General features: G+C 35.6%; 1 protein-coding gene across 1 annotated transcript in view; it reads right to left on the reverse strand.

Moving 5' to 3' along the window:
• csmd3b (CUB and Sushi multiple domains 3b) overlaps positions 1-16,635 on the reverse strand; it is a 521,564-nt gene that overhangs the window by 51,530 nt on the left and 453,399 nt on the right. The window contains 3 exon segments of the mRNA XM_048201776.1: positions 5,229-5,402; positions 7,601-7,786; positions 12,081-12,254. Of these exon segments, the coding sequence (XP_048057733.1) occupies positions 5,229-5,402; positions 7,601-7,786; positions 12,081-12,254 (534 nt within the window).

Raw genomic sequence — 16,635 nt, forward strand, 5'->3', positions numbered from 1 at the left:
CATACTGACCCCAAACTTTTGAACAGTAAAGTAAATGGGCCAATGAGACATTCCAAGTGCTTGCACGACAAAGATCAAGTAAACAACAAAATATGTTGCTGAACCACTAAAGTTACAGTTGTTACATTTGGCACACATCGGCATCATGAGGTGTGGTTTTGCTGAATACAAAAGTAGAGCTGCTCAGCCTAAAGGGCAAAGTATACTTCACTTTTGATGCATATGTGAGGGTCAGTGTACAGTTGATGCAACAGGGATTTCGTCATAAGAAGAGTATGCAAGTACTGTACGTGCACCGTCGGATTTTTGTTGCACGTGCACATTCAATTTTTTGCAGTAATTAGTTTATCCACAAGGTGGCAACCGTGTCCTAGGGGTGTCGATTCACAAGTTAGTCGAAGAAAACCTGCATAAACAGAACAGACCAGAACGCATGCAAGCTACAGTGACGATGGAGGCCTACATAGATGAGAGATTGTGCAAAGAGGTTAGAAAGTACCCTTTTGTACAACTCAAGCATGAAAGAATACAAATATATTTACATGGGTTGTAACTCGTGGCGAGAGATTGCTCAAAACCGTGCATGCATCGAATGCCTGTGTACGCATACAAGTCAAGGTATATCCAATGCTCAATAAATGCTCAGTTTGAAGGTTCCAGACAGTATTTTAGACTATCTCATAGTCATCTTACCCACACACATTACTAAATGTCATCTGCGGTCATTCAGACCCCCTCTCAAAATACACGTCATTTTTACAATTTATGGGCTTAAAAAATGCACACCGAGTGTTTATCATGAACAATGATTCTGATGGATGGAAAAACACAAGGACACTACAATCAACCAAACCAATCAAAGTTCAGTCAACAGGCTTATACAAAAAACAGCACAACCTTTTGGCCTGATTTCTAATAATTCAAGAGCTCCTTCTCAATCTCAAGAACATGCAAACAACACAAAATTTTGTCAAAGAGGGAGAATCGTGTCCTTCACTATCAATACCATGTCAGTGGTTCAGTGCACAAAATCTTTTTTTATAAAGGCCACAACCATACTCAGACTATATAACTTAGCTCACTGAACCAGAATGGGTTATAACACCCAAATGCCAATGACTGAGCCATTCTCTCACTTTTGCTGCGTGTTTATATTTAATTCTCTTTAAAGTCCCCAAGGACAATGTGACAGTGTGGTAGAATAAGAGTAAGGTGAGGTATTGGACACAGGGATCCTTGATTCGCAATAATTCCATGTGACAAAGGCTCAGCTGCCGCTAGCACACCAAGTTTAGAGCTATTTGAAGTGGCCTTGCAGAGCGTTTTTGTGTGGATGGTGTACGGCTTATGTAAAATCTCTCTAAGCCATGTTTGCTGCTCGACAAAACTTGTGTTGTACGTGTGGGTGTAGGGACATGTGGAGCCCTTTGAGGTTCACCTCTGGATTTTTCCCAGTTAGTACATGCCTTTCCTTTCCTTTTGCAGAATGAACAACAGCAGTGAGATGCTGGGGTATTGTGTTGTGTTTGTTATGAATTATGAATGTTGGGTCTGGTCTCCACAGATTATCTTGAGGTCCCTGTTCCTGTTTTAAAATCTAACAACATAAACAGACACGAACTCCTGCAGTTGTGTGCGTGTATGTTTCTGCATACATAGTAGTGATGTCCGGCACAGGACAATTGACATCTTTACTTTATTCAAATATTATTAAAATTTGTAAGCATATTGCGTAGTTGTGCTTGGAGACAATTGTTTTATTTGTGATAAAGCAATAAACATGTCAGTTGTGTGCACATACTTTTTGGCCAGACTGTCAAACAAAGATATTATGAACACATGCAAAAATATGTCAAAAAAAAAAAACATTTTCATAGTAAAATAAAACCTGTAGCTGTAGTTTGCCTTTTTTGCCAAATGTTTTTTTTCAGATAAATACCATAACCAAGTTTATTTTGTTCTTCCCTCATATTTAAAATATATAAAATGTTTTTTTCAATATTTTGTTGACTTGTGTACTTACATTATCCCAGATGTTTCCAAGAATGTTTAAATCCAGAGTAATAAGCAAGTGTCCGTGCATCGCCTATCAATGGCCGCATTTACACTGCATGGTTCAAATGACCCATTTCTGATTTTTTCCGGATTTGACCCACGAATGTGGAAGCAGGAAAAATACGCATGGATTCCGATATTCTCCGATTGGTTTCAGGCCTCATTCATATGTGGAAATAAATCTGATATGAATCAGAAATGTGCATTTGCGCCTGCCGTGTAAGTGGACAGATTGGATATTCCCAAGTGACTTTTTGAAACATTTTGCGGTACAGATATATCTATAACAAATTAAACATCTCTAGTTGACTAGCAGAGTATTAATTTTGTTCGTTTGTGTTAAATAAAAGGCGATCTGGTGCTGAAATGTGTTGCTTTTGAAATCACGCTTAGTGCAGTTGTCAGCGACGACGACAAGAGACTGACCGCTGTGGAGACTCTCCCTATTCGTTCCAGTGAAACCACAAAATGAAATGCACACAAACATGTCCCTGCCCTTGATATACAATCACTGATTAATGCATTTGGTTTTAATGAGTAAAAAACCTATACGAGGAACCTCTGACATGCTAAACAAAAGTTCTACCACCTGACTGTTATTCCACTCGCACACTTCTAGCGGATCTGTGTACATAATCATCAAAACATGTCATGAAGACATGATGTATGATGTTTTGATGTAAGGATTAAACTATTGCATTAAAAATGTTTCTATGAATTCCATGTCAATAACTCAAACTCAATATACTATTAAAATTGATTTCTTGATATCATAATGCTATTTTTGTTTTTTTTTGCCAAGTGTAGTGTAAATGCAGATATCGGGTCACTTTAAAAAAAGATGAAAGTGGGGCGTCAAAAAAAATCTGATATAGTAAAAAAAAAATCGGAATTGGCCATCAAGACCTGGAGTGTAAAACCATGTTACCCTCGATTTCCAGTTTTATTTTGTAGAAACCATGGAAACACCAAAGATGCTTTAACATATTATATTTTTTATTAGACAAGGGAACAACTGTTTGGACCCATTTATAGGCAAACAACTAATCATTTATATTTAGCTCAACACATTTAGTTTTATTGTTTGGATCTCGTTTTCTTGATTATATTAATATGATATTCTAATATCGATCTAGCTTACTGCAGTGTGCAACAAGTGTCTCATAGCAGCTGCCAAGCAAACACACAGAGTAATGTTATAACATCATTTTCAACACACTCAAATGTATCTAATATGATAAACAGCGCTGTGTTACCTCATACATTTGACCGTATATTGTGCCTTTAGTGTTTTGATGGTTGTAGCGTTGTTAAAAACAAATATCCCCTCCGGTCATCATTTTTGGCCACTACTGTATCTCCAGCGAAAACCATTTGCATGTAATCTCAATAAAAAATGACCGAAATGTTTAAAAAAAAAAAAAAAACGCACAGCAAACCCACAGATTAATTATGCACCTCACAGATGTCAGACGCAGGCTTAAGGCGGCGCCCCACCAGTTGATTTTTCAGCCGTAAACTTAATTTACATAGTCATCGGGCAATTGGAGGGCCGTGTCTCTCAGCGGGCGAGTGTTAACAGTCCCGCCGACTCAAACTTCTGCTGAGTTAATGGTCCTGCTGCTGCGGCGGATTCTCACGGCCTTGCTGGTGTACAATAAGTTTCTTCTCACACCGAAGAACTCACAAGCTCTATTTGAAGACATTTTGCTGCTTGGAAGTCATCCAAACTTACTTCTCACCAATTGTTATTCGTGGTGATTGTGCAACCGAGCTATTTTCTGAGGTTCTTCTACACCTAAATGACTAATATAATGACTAATTACATACTAAAGCAGAGGCAGAACAGACTGTGTTTACTGAAAGAAACTCTATTTCTCACTCAAACTGTGCATAAACATATACTCTCAATGGCAAGCCCCAGAGGAATAAATACACTCACATGCATTGAAAGGGGAAAGATACGAAACAAATTGCATCTTATTTCAGTCTATTACAAGTCTGTTTTTGTGGTATTTCTGTTTCACAAGCTTTACGTGACGAGGAATTGGAAAGAAATATCAGAGGCATTCAGAATGATTTTTTCCAGCTTATGAAGATGAAGAGCATTTGAAGGAGCAGATGACAAAACTGCATAGCACACTTATTATAAAAATTACATTATTATGCATTGGTGTAAGCATTAATATAGTTATCATTACTGTTAAAGGGGTGGTTGATTATGATTTGACTTTTTTAACTTTAGTTAGTGTGTAATGTTGCTGTTTGAACATAAACAACATCTGCAAAGTTACGACGCTCAAAGTTCAATGCAAAGGGAGATATTTTTTATAAGGAAATTTCCTGAATGAATCAGTGTTTTTAAACAAGCAGTTTGAGTGAATGGCACAATGAATCAATTGTAAAAAAAAAAAAATCACCATGTACTAGCATACCGATATATAACGTGCAGAAAGAGTCACCAAAAAATCCCCACCACTAGTAAATAGACTGAGATTCTGTCTGGAACACAGACAAGCAGAGTGATAGAAACAGTGAGAACTCCCAGTGCTGGACTGTATATCAGGACTCTTGGAACTCAAATTAGAACACAAATTGGACTAGAAATAACTTTGGTGTAATTTCAAATAAATCACATTCCAAACACAACATGGCCAGCTATTTTTCAGGTTTGCTCTATGCCAGAGAAAACAGTTCCAAATGAAGCCAAAGCAGGAAGTGTTGCGAACACAGACATCAGACTGATACAGAACTGTTTTACAAAACACCAGTGCTTTTGGTATATCGCCTGTCCAATCAAATTTGTGGAATGAAATAACTTTTGCAACCTACGAATGTAAGGAAAAACAAGATTTGCTTTGTGCTATTGTTTAATGAGCACAAAGCTGTTTGAATCGATCAGATAAAACACTTCATAAATAAACAAAAATCGGCACACTGCCACTGTTGCTCCCAAAGATCAATTTATTAAAATAGACAATTTTTTGACCACAAGCTCTTCCGATTATCTGTGATTTTTGATTGATTTTGTCGCGTTTCGTAGTCGTGTCGCATCTGGTGTGGAATCGTCGCTGGAATCTTATCGTGTCTGGTCAGGACATGGTGTAATGTAGCATTAAATGGTTCTTAGCAACTTTAATTGTGCAGGTTGTGTTGATGGATGTCCGTCCTACCTGAGCAAAAGGGCATGGGTGCGCTCCAATGGCCGTTGAGCTGGCAGGTTCGTGAGGACTCGCCCTTCAGTTGCCGGCCACCCGTGCAGCTGTAGCGCACCGTGGCGCCAAAGGTGAACTTGTCCCCACTCAGCACTCCATTGGGAGGAGATCCAGGATGCCCGCAGTCCACCACTGTCCACAACACACGCAGAAAAGTGTGGAAAAATAAGTGGATCGGCAAAAACTCCTTCAGAACACATTCACAAATTGAATATGATTATAATAAAACATAAAAGACTTGAAACAAAGGTGCTCTTTACTTTTAATTATATATTCGTTCTAGTTTATCTCAATGAATACAGTGCTAATTCAGCTTCCTGTAAGAATGGTTTGATCAGCACTTTCTGAAAGTTTCTTCCTTTCCTGTATCTTAGACCTCACTGTTTCAAATTTATTAATCCACTAGACTCGATTAAGCTGCCATTCTATGTGCTATTTCTAAACCACTGAGACTCATTTTATCTATCTATCTATCTATCTATCTATCTATCTATCTATCTATCTATCTATCTAATACTCTACTGCATAGCAACACACTAGCAACCACCCAGAGTTCCCTAGTAACTGCAAAGCAACTCCCTAGCAACCACCCTGAGTACCATAACAACCACATAGCAACACTCTAGCAACTGCAAAGCAACACCCTAGCAATTGAGTAGCAACACCTTAGCAACCACCCCGATTACCCTAGCAATCACATAGCAAAACCGTAGCAACCACCCTGAGTACCGTGGCAACCACCCAGAATATCCTAGAAACCGCATTGCATCACCCAGAATACCCTAGTAACCGCCTAGTGACCACATAGCAACACCCTAGCAACCACCCAGAATACCCTAGCTACAGCAAAGCAACACCCTAGCAACCAGCCCAATTACCCTAGCAACTAAATAGCAACACCCTAGAAACCAGCCCAATTACCTAACACATTAGCAGCCACCGCAATTACCCTAGCAATCATATAGCAACACCCTAGCAACCAACCTGAGTACTACAGCAACCACCCAGAATACCTTAGCAACAACATAGCAGCAACCTAACAACCACCCAGAACACCCTAGCAACCGCATAGCAGCACCCTAGCAACCACCTCAAGTGCCCTAACAACTGCAAAGCAACAACCTAGCAATCACCCAGAATACCCTAACGACCATATAGTAACACCCTGGCAAACACCCAGAGTACCATAGCAACCACATAGCAACACCCTAGCTCCCAACCTGAGTACCCTAGCAGCCACATAGCAACACCCAAGCAACCGACCAGAATACCCTAGCAACCGCATAGCAACACCCTAGCAAATACCTAGCAACAGTCCAGAACTCACTCACTATCTATCTATCTATCTATCTATCTATCTATCTATCTATCTATCTATCTATCTATCTATCTATCGATCTATCTATCTGTCAGAACACCCTAAAAACCGTGTAGCAACGCCCTTGAATCCACACAAAACACCACAGCCTTAAAACCTTCATACTTTTTAAAACTGCTTCAAACTTTCTGGCTAGGCTTTCTCAAGCCAACATAAAGTTTGTCTACAAACTTTTTAATCTAGTTTAATATAATAATTTATCAAAATTTATTTAAAATGGTATTAGTGGTAAGTAATGAGGCTTTAATGTGCACATGTAATAAAGCTAACATAAAAAAACATTTTTTTAAACATGTTTTAGATGTCAAACAACAGAAAAAAGTTAAACAAAGGGTCTCAGCTGTGCATACAGTATATATTTTTGCATGTCAGCAGAAAAGCTGTTTACATATAACAGGTTTGATCACATATAAATATATAAAAAATAAAGCATTGAGTAATTCTCATAACCAGTCGAGAAACAATAAACACTGCAAGTAAGCGTCAGCTTTTGTTATGCGGAACGTGTCTCAGATCTTACTGTAGAGTCGCTTAGGCATTCAAAGAGCCCTGCAAATGGTGTTCAGACATGTAAAACTACAGGAAAGATTATGGAAACACAAAGCAAAGTGGCGACTGGGCGAAAGGGCATCTCTGACAGCAGGGAGTCTTGTCAGGGCAAAATGTGAGCTCAGGTCCCGTCGACTTCGCAGCTGCTGCAGAACGTGTCTCACTGAGCTGTACACGGGCTGAAGATGTGCCGTGTTTCAACTTTCACATAATAAAGCAGGGAACAGATTAAAAAAACCTGCCATTGCTAATTAATCTGCCACCTGTCCTTCAATTACATCCACTGATCTTAAGCAGCAGGAAGAGGGTCGTGCAACTAATTCCCCTCAATTACTGGAATGAACAGGTAATTAGCACCACAATGCCACTGCCAAATTTTCATTGAAAGATGCCAGAAACATACCGATACACTCGGGCAGCGGTTTGTCCCATTGACCCGTGGGCTGGCAGGTGAGGACGGGAGAGCCGAACAGGTAATAGCCGGGGTTGCAGTCGTAGAAAACCACCGTGCCAAAGGTGAAGTTTCCGTGTTCGATCTTACTCTGCCTGATAGAGTTGGCTGGAATCCCAGGATCAGAGCAATTGACAACTGAATAAAGAGAAGAAAGGGAGAGGACAGAAACAGAGACATGTGTTATTTGGCAGAAGCACTAAGCAAGTGACTTCAGTGGAAACAACTAGGTCAGATGCTCCACGCATGCGACGCATGTAGAATGAGAATTTGCCATTCTGTCACAGACATCCACTCAAAAAATTACTGTTAGGACACAATAAAATACGCTGGATCTTCTTTAAAAATGAACATAGGATATATATATATATACACACACAAACCCAATTCCAAAAAAGTTGGGACACTGTACAAATTGTGAATAATGGAATAGTGGAAGTTTCAAATTTCAATATTTTATTCCAGAATACAACATAGATTACATATCAAACATTTCAATTGCGAAAATGTATAATTTTAAGGGAAAAATAAGTTGATTTTAAATTTCATGTCATCAACACATCTCAAAAAAGTTGGGACAAGGCCATGTTTACCACTGTGTGGCATCCCCTCTTCTTTTTATAACAGTCTGCAAACGTCTGGGGACTGAGGAGACAAGTTGCTCAAGTTTAGGAATAGGAATGTTGTCCCATTCTTGTCTAATACAGGCTTCTAGTTGCTCAACTGTCTTAGGTCTTCTTTGTCAAATCTTCCTCTTTATGATGCACCAAATGTTTTCTATGGGTGAAAGATCTGGACTGCAGGCTGGCCATTTCAGTACCCGGATCCTTCTTCTACGCAGCCATGATTTTATAATTGATGCAGTATGTGGTCTGGCATTGTCATGTTGGAAAATGCAAGGTCTTCCCTGAAAGAGACGACGTCTGGATGGGAGCATATGTTGTTCTAGAACTTGGATATACCTTTCAGCATTGATGGTGCCTTTCCAGATGTGTAAGCTGCCCATGCCACGCGCACTCATGCAACCCCATACCATCAGAGATGCAGGCTTCTGAACTGAGCGCTGATAACAACTTGGGTTGTCCTTGTCCTCTTTAGTCCGGATGACATGGTGTCCCAGTTTTCCAAAAAGAACTTCAAATTTTGATTCGTCTGACCACAGAACAGTTTTCCACTTTGCCACAGTCCATTTTAAATGAGCCTTGGCCCAGAGAAAACACCTGCGCTTCTGGATCATGTTTAGATATGGCTTCTTTTTTGACCTATAGAGTTTTAGCCGGCAACGGCGAATGGCACGGTAGATTGTGTTCACCGACAATGTTTTCTGGAAGTATTCCTGAGCCCATGTTGTGATTTCCATTACAGTAGCATTCCTGTATGTGATGCAGTGCCGTCTAAGGGCCCGAAGATCACGGGCATCCAGTATGGTTTTCTGGCCTTGACCCTTACGCACAGAGATTGTTCCAGATTCTCTGAATCTTTGGATGATATTATGCACTGTAGATGATGATAACTTCGAACTCTTTGCAATTTTTCTCTGAGAAACTCCTTTCTGATATTGCTCCACTATTTTTCACCGCAGCATTGGGGGAATTGGTGATCCTCTGCCCATCTTAGACTTCTGAGAGACACTGCCACTCTGAGAGGCTCTTTTTATACCCAATCATGTTGCCAATTGACCTAATAAGTTGTAAATTGGTCCTCCAGCTGTTCCTTATATGTACATTTAACTTTTCCTGGCCTCTTATTGCTACCTGTCCCAACTTTTTTGGAATGTGTAGCTCTCATGAAATCCAAAATGAGCCAATATTTGGTATGACATTTCAGAATTTCTCACTTTCAACATTTAATATGTTATCTATATTCTTTTGTGAATAAAATATAAGTTTATGTGATTTGTAAATTATTGCATTCCTTTTTTATTCACAATTTGTACAGTGTCCCAACTTTTTTGGAATCGTGTTTGTATATATATATATATATATATATATATATATATATATATATATATATATATATATATATATATAGATAGATAGATAGATAGATAGATAGATAGATATTTATATTATAAATAAATTAAAACGTTTATTTTTATGATATAATGTATATTTAAATATCATTTAGATCAAACTGAGTTATATTAAATATATATACGTATTTTATAAATATTAGAAATATATTATATAATATAAAATGATTTTTGTATTTAAATAATACTAGAAATATAAAAACATTTATTTTTATTATATATATATATATATATATATATATATATATATATATATTATTTAAATATAATTTAGCTCAAACTGTTTTATTAAATATATACAATTTTATCATAAAATATTTAATGTATGTAATGATTTTAGTATTTAAATAATATTATGAATAAATTAATTTTTTATAATATAATATTTTTTTATTTAATTTAGCTCAAACAACTGTTATATTAAATATATACATATTTTATAAACATTAGAAATATATAATATATATATAATATAAAATGATTTTAGTATTTAAATAATATTATAAATAAATTAAATCATTTATTTTTATAATATAACATTAGGGGTGTGACAAGATCTCGTGTCACTTGTCTCGTGTGACGAGATTTCTCGTCGAGGCGAAAAGTAGTCTCCTGATGTTGCCATGACAGAGTGTTAGGATGTTTAGGAAAGAATATGCCACTGCTTTGTTTACATTACGCCTCCACTGTCGTTTTGCTTTGTATTTAAATAAAAAACATTTAATTCAGTTGGATAACGGTCGCCGCCGCTCCATATTTACAGAGTTACGCGCAGAGTTATATCTCTCAATATGAAAGCTATTTTAGGCTGGGCAGTGTAGTTAGCTCTATATCAAAGAAAAATGTGGTCTTATTTGCACTTTGAATATTGAGAGTGTGATTATGGTTGCACTTAATGTAAAGTGTTAACATAAAAATGAATAACAGTTTTCTCTTAATCTTATTAAGCACAAACAGTAAGGTTTCATTTGTTAACATTAGTTAATGCACTGTGAACTATCATGAACTAACAATGAATGACTATTTTTATTAACTAACATAAACAAAGATTAATAAATACTGTAGCAAATATATTGCTCATTGTTAGTAGATGTTGGTTAATGCATTAATGTTAATAAATGAGAACCTTATTGTAAAGTGTTACCATTTTTATTTATACTGTTTTTATTTCTATGATCAGTTTGTGGAAAGGAGTTCAGTTAGGAGGTCAAAAGTTGTAGAAGCTCATAAATCATGTACAGTAAGGTCTGAAGAGACTCGTATGAAATCATACAGGAGAGAAGTCAGTCAGTTGAGTTAGTGGCAAAACCTTTTACAGTACTTGGGTATTGTTGTCTTTTACTGCATATGATAATTCATACTCAGAAAGTAGAACTGAAATGACATTCATTACAAGATGATTTCAAATACACCTGCAGAATATTTTTTCTAGTCATGTATTTCGCCATCTTGTCTCGTCTCGTGAACTCAATCTCGAGTCTCGTCTCGTCTCGTCACACCCCTATATAACATATTTTTATATTTTATAAATAAATTAAAACATTTATTTTTATAATATATTATATTTTTAAATATAATTTAGCTCAAACTGTTAGATTAAATATATAATTATATTATAAATATAAAAAATATAGAATAAATATATAATTTAGTTCAATCTGGTATATATAAATATTTTATAAACATTAAAAATATATAACACATATAATGATTTTAATATTTAAATAATGTTATAAATAAATAAACATTTATTTTTATAACATAATATATTTTTAAATATAATTTAGCTCAAACTGTGCTATATTACATGTACAAATATCTTATAAACATTAAAATATATAATATATATAATGATTTTAATATTTAAATAATATTATAAATAAATAAAACTATTTATTTTTATAATATAATATAATATATTTTTAAATATAATTTAGCTCAAATTGTTATATTAAATATATAAATATCTTATAAACATTAAAATATAATGATTTTAATATTGAAATAATATAAATAAATTAAAACAATCATTTTTGTAATATAATATAGCTCAAAGTGTGTTAGTATCATGATCATACAGTTGCATGCAGTAATAAGTGAGCGCACAAATGCATAATGGCATATCACACAACATGCATTCTATTTCAAACTAAAATATATTCGGCATGACATTTTAGTATAACAACAGTATAACATTGTTTCTCCTTACCAGACATCATTAATGACATTTTTGTTAGTGTACTTTCAGCCACCAAACCCCGCAATTGGCAGCCACTTAGCAACATCCAACAGCCGCCGTGCCCTTTCTTACCCACAGGGTGCACTGCGGTGCTTTAATACTGTCAGGCGGTGAATCAGGCAAAGCTCCGTGTGAATAAAAGACTTAACTTTTCTCCCCACCTTTACATGTTGGTGGTGGCTGGCTCCACTGTCGGTTGGCCTGACACTGGGCCCGAGAGGGGCCCTCCATCACGTAGCCCATGTTGCAGGAGAAGCTCACCACATCGTTCAGGTTGAAGCCATTGCCTACGGTACGTCCATAGATGGGGCTCCCCGGGTGTCCGCAGCTGATGGCTAGAGATGACGAGAGTGAGATGTTTTAATATGGCGCAAGCATCATGTTAAGACCATCTGTGTGTAGCAATGTGGGAAGCTGTTTTCTCACAACAGGTACATATTAAATGACGGAAATGTTTTTAGAGCGTGATTAAATTATGGCAGAAAATAGATGTGGCCTTAATGTTGATTGGTCACTGTGGGAAATTAGTTCCTAATCATTTATTTGGTAAGTTGCCAACTTAGATGCAATAAATCACATTTGGCTTCCCCTTGATGCAAAGGCAATTCAAAACCAGCACCACAGTCTAAATATCACTGAACAGAAACGAAGGCAGGATTAATTCACCATCATTTCAAATGGGACACAATCACATAAACACATCTTTAAAGGCAGGGCTCAACAATAAAGATGTACACCGCACATTCATTTGAAAACTTGTGTGTGATGTGTTTGATATCAGTAAGAATGTGTTTGAAAAAACAACAACCAAACAAACAAAAAAAATATCATATGCCATCATTTTAAAGCAAAAGTTATTGAATTTAAGGAGTTACATTTTAACTGTATGATTTACAGCTAAAGAAAAAATTCTAGACTGACTTAAAATGTTGAGTTCATTAAAATTAAAAATTTGAGTTAATATAATGAAGGCGATTGGTTTAATCAACAGAAACTCAAAATATTATGTTATCTGAACCAAATTAATTATTGAAGTTGATTTGACAAAAGAAAAAATGATAAATCATAAAAATATATATTTTTTACAGTGTAGAGAAAAGAACATTCAATGAAAATAAATAATAAATAATTTATAATAATTATAATATTTGTAGAAAATACATTGGTCTATTTATCAATACACTGTTGTTCAAAAGTTGGGGGTCAGAAAGATTTTTATTTGCAATAAATTAATACTAATTAATACTAAATTGATCAAATTACTTTTACAATGTTACAAAAAATCTATTTCAAATAAGTGTCGTTCTTTTGAACTTTCTATTCATCAAACAATTCTGAAAATTTTTTTCCACAAAAATATGAACTGTTTTCAACATTGATGATAATCTTCTTGAGCAGCAAATCAGCATATTAGAATGATTTCTGAAGCATCATGTGACACTAAAGACTAGAGTAATGATGCTGAAAATGCAGCTTTGATCACAGGAATAAATTGTATTTTAACATAAATGAGAAAAGTAAGCAGTTTTTTTAAATTGTAATAATATTTTACATTTTTTTTACTGTATTTTTTATTAAATAAAGAGACTTAGACATAAGAGACTTCTTTCAAAAACATAAAAAAAAAAAAAAATCTTACAGACCCCAAACTTCATATGGCATAAAAACCTCATCCTCTATAGCACATCAAGACATTTTGTCTGGAGGTGTGTCATTTAAGAGCTCTGTAACAGTCTTTGTGTGAAGGGAACATTAGTCCAATGAAATCCGCTGTTGTAATAGCAATGGGCAACACGGCACCATTTGTGCTCAATTGCAGGCATTTGTTGGCTGAATGAAGCGTTACATGCTGTAAACAGAAGATTCACACTCAATGCCTTCGGGTGAAAGCTGTCACTCCGATGTTCAGATTAGACGTTCAAATCATATCGTTTATCAGAGTACATACAGGCGGCAATGTAAATCAATCTAACAACAACATACTGCCTTTTAATTACATGCCAGGTTGAGTTTACTTCACTTATGTGGGGAATGTATTAGAACTAAACTGTCAATCAGTTTCAGATATGGAGCTGGTGTTAGCAGTGCAAGTTTCTTGGGATCTACTGCGTATTATGTAAGTCGAGTATGAAGGGCCTATCCTCACACGTCTCACTAAAGGTCTCTATAATGTGTGTTGATTAACATACTGAGCTCCAGAAGAGCTCTTATTTAATTAAAGAGAAATTTCTTCCGCTGATATGACACATTTAGAGGTATATTTGCTTTTGTAATAGCTCTTCCAGGCTACAGTATATTTTGTGCGTCTTTTCTGAACTCATAAAAAGCCAGAGTTGATTTGCATAATCACAGTTGTAATTTGTTTCTCTTTGCACGGAGGCAATTTCCCTTTCATTTAAAGACTCTCCGTAGCCCAATTTCCAACCAAATCACTGTATGCTAAAATAGCTGAAAATGTACCCACACATATCCTTCTGATTTCAGCTTGTAGTGCAAATCTTGTGAAATGTAGATGGAAATGTAGAAATGTAAGATGTGACAAAACCTTTTATGTTTAAAGACCTTAATGAGCATGTTTTTTTTTAATTCCTGTGTTGATGTACTTCAGATTCAAATATGAAGTGAGTGCCTTTAAAAAGCCTTTAATTTCCACCATAGCAGGGTTATTATAGTTAACTGAAACTAACATTTTTGTTGCTTGAAATAGAATGAACATTAACTGAAAAAAAAAAAAAAAAAATTTTTTTATTTCAGCTAGTTGCCAAGGCAACATTTCTCATTTTGATCTAGTTTAACTTGATGCACTAAAATAACAGAAATAAAAATGAATACAAACTACACTCACCTTTATTAGGCACACCTTGCTAGTACAAAAACGTATACAAAAATGACAAAAAGCACACAATAAAATTACTAAAATTGAAATTAAAACCAAAAATATAAAGAAAAACAAAAGATTTACGACTTGTAATTCGACTTGCTAATCAAATGTGTTCTTAGTGAAAGGGGATATTTTAATTCTAGAAAGCATTTGATTGGAAAAAAATGTGGATACGCTTAAGTGAAAGATCAATTATCAATTGCTTCATTTTCCAGGAAAAAATGTACATTTTAAATGTATATATCTGCTGAAAATCAATTGCAAACTTTTAGTAATACACCAGCAAATAGATGACCTCAAACTAGCAGAACTGCACTAAAAGCCACACAACTCCTATATTCATTTCATGGGGTCTTTAAGTCGGGTAAACGATTAATACATCAAGTATGTCAGCTGCTATTGGTTAGATCCATTGAGGAATCACAAAGCCTAGTGCAACTTGTCTGGCACTGAAATTGCCTTTCTTTGCTTTTGCTTTATTCTGCTTCAGAAAGTGTGAGATGATTTGTAGATGCAAAACAGCTCCGTGATTGTTTCAGTAATGTCTTGGAGAAACAGCAGTCGCCCTGCTTTCAGTGTAATTGACTGCTATTCTCTAAAAGATCATGGAAGAGATGCCGCATGAATGAAAGTGGGAATGAAAGTTGAATCAAATATCAAATATTACCAAATATAAGCTGTGGTTTTGCAGAGAACCCAGATTTTACATTGCACATCAAGAGAGACAGACCTGCAACCAGTGTTTTTATCATTAACTAAAACTATTAAAAACATTAACTGTAATAAAGCTGAAATAAAATATAAATATTAGTTATGCTTTGGCAATAAACTGAAATAAGATCAAGTTAAAGCACTAAAATTATTACCTGGAAATAAATAAAACTAAAACTCACTAAAACTAAAACTGAAATAAAAATAAATGAAACCTAAATAGCAATATTTTTAAACCCCCCACAAAAGCACATAACAAAATTACTAAAAATGAAACTAAAATTAACATGAAATCGAAACATTTAAAAATAAAAACTAATTCAAAACTATAACGAAACTAAAATAACACTACCCTCAACCCATTTCAGGTCATAACCCACCATTTGAAACATCATTTTGTATAAGAAGATAAAAATCACACTGCATTCAGGACAGAAAAACGCAGGATCCGCCCAGACAAATTCCTCATCACCCATGTCCCTTAAATGGATAGTGCAGCCAAAAAGTAAATTCTGTCATCATTTTCTCAACTTCTAAACCTGTATTGCATTGTTTCTTCTGAGGAACACAAAGGAAGATATTTTGAAGAACAGTTTTTGTCCACTCAATGAAAGTCAGTGTGGTTCAGTGTTGTTTTGGACACAAAGTCATACGGATGAAATATTCTGAATGATCAATCCACGATCTGACATGTGATGCAGCCTGGAATTAAATCACACCATGTTGGTTCATCTGGTCAGAACTGATCCCCAGACTGAGTCTGGTTATTTTTTCCTCCATTCTGTCACCTGACGGAGTTTGGGTTTGTTGCCACTGTCGCATCTAGCTTGCTTAGTCAGAGACACTTAATATTCACCAACATTACTGATTTGACTGCACTGACACTATTGGATGAGAGCTGAAGATGACGTCACTATCGAACATTTCACTCGCTGGCCATCTTTGAAACACCTCTCAGGCATGCAAGTGCAGCTCCTATCTCTTTGAGTTTGATATTTGAAATCACCAATTAAATCTAACAATTGTCTCATAAACGTTGCTTTTAAATGCTCGAATCATGACAAAGAAAAAAGCATTTTTCAGGCTGCACCAAGCTAATGCGCATGCGCAGTCCTAAGCGCACA

This window comes from Megalobrama amblycephala, linkage group LG9 (assembly GCF_018812025.1).
Source record: "Megalobrama amblycephala isolate DHTTF-2021 linkage group LG9, ASM1881202v1, whole genome shotgun sequence".
Classification (NCBI taxonomy): domain Eukaryota; kingdom Metazoa; phylum Chordata; class Actinopteri; order Cypriniformes; family Xenocyprididae; genus Megalobrama; species Megalobrama amblycephala.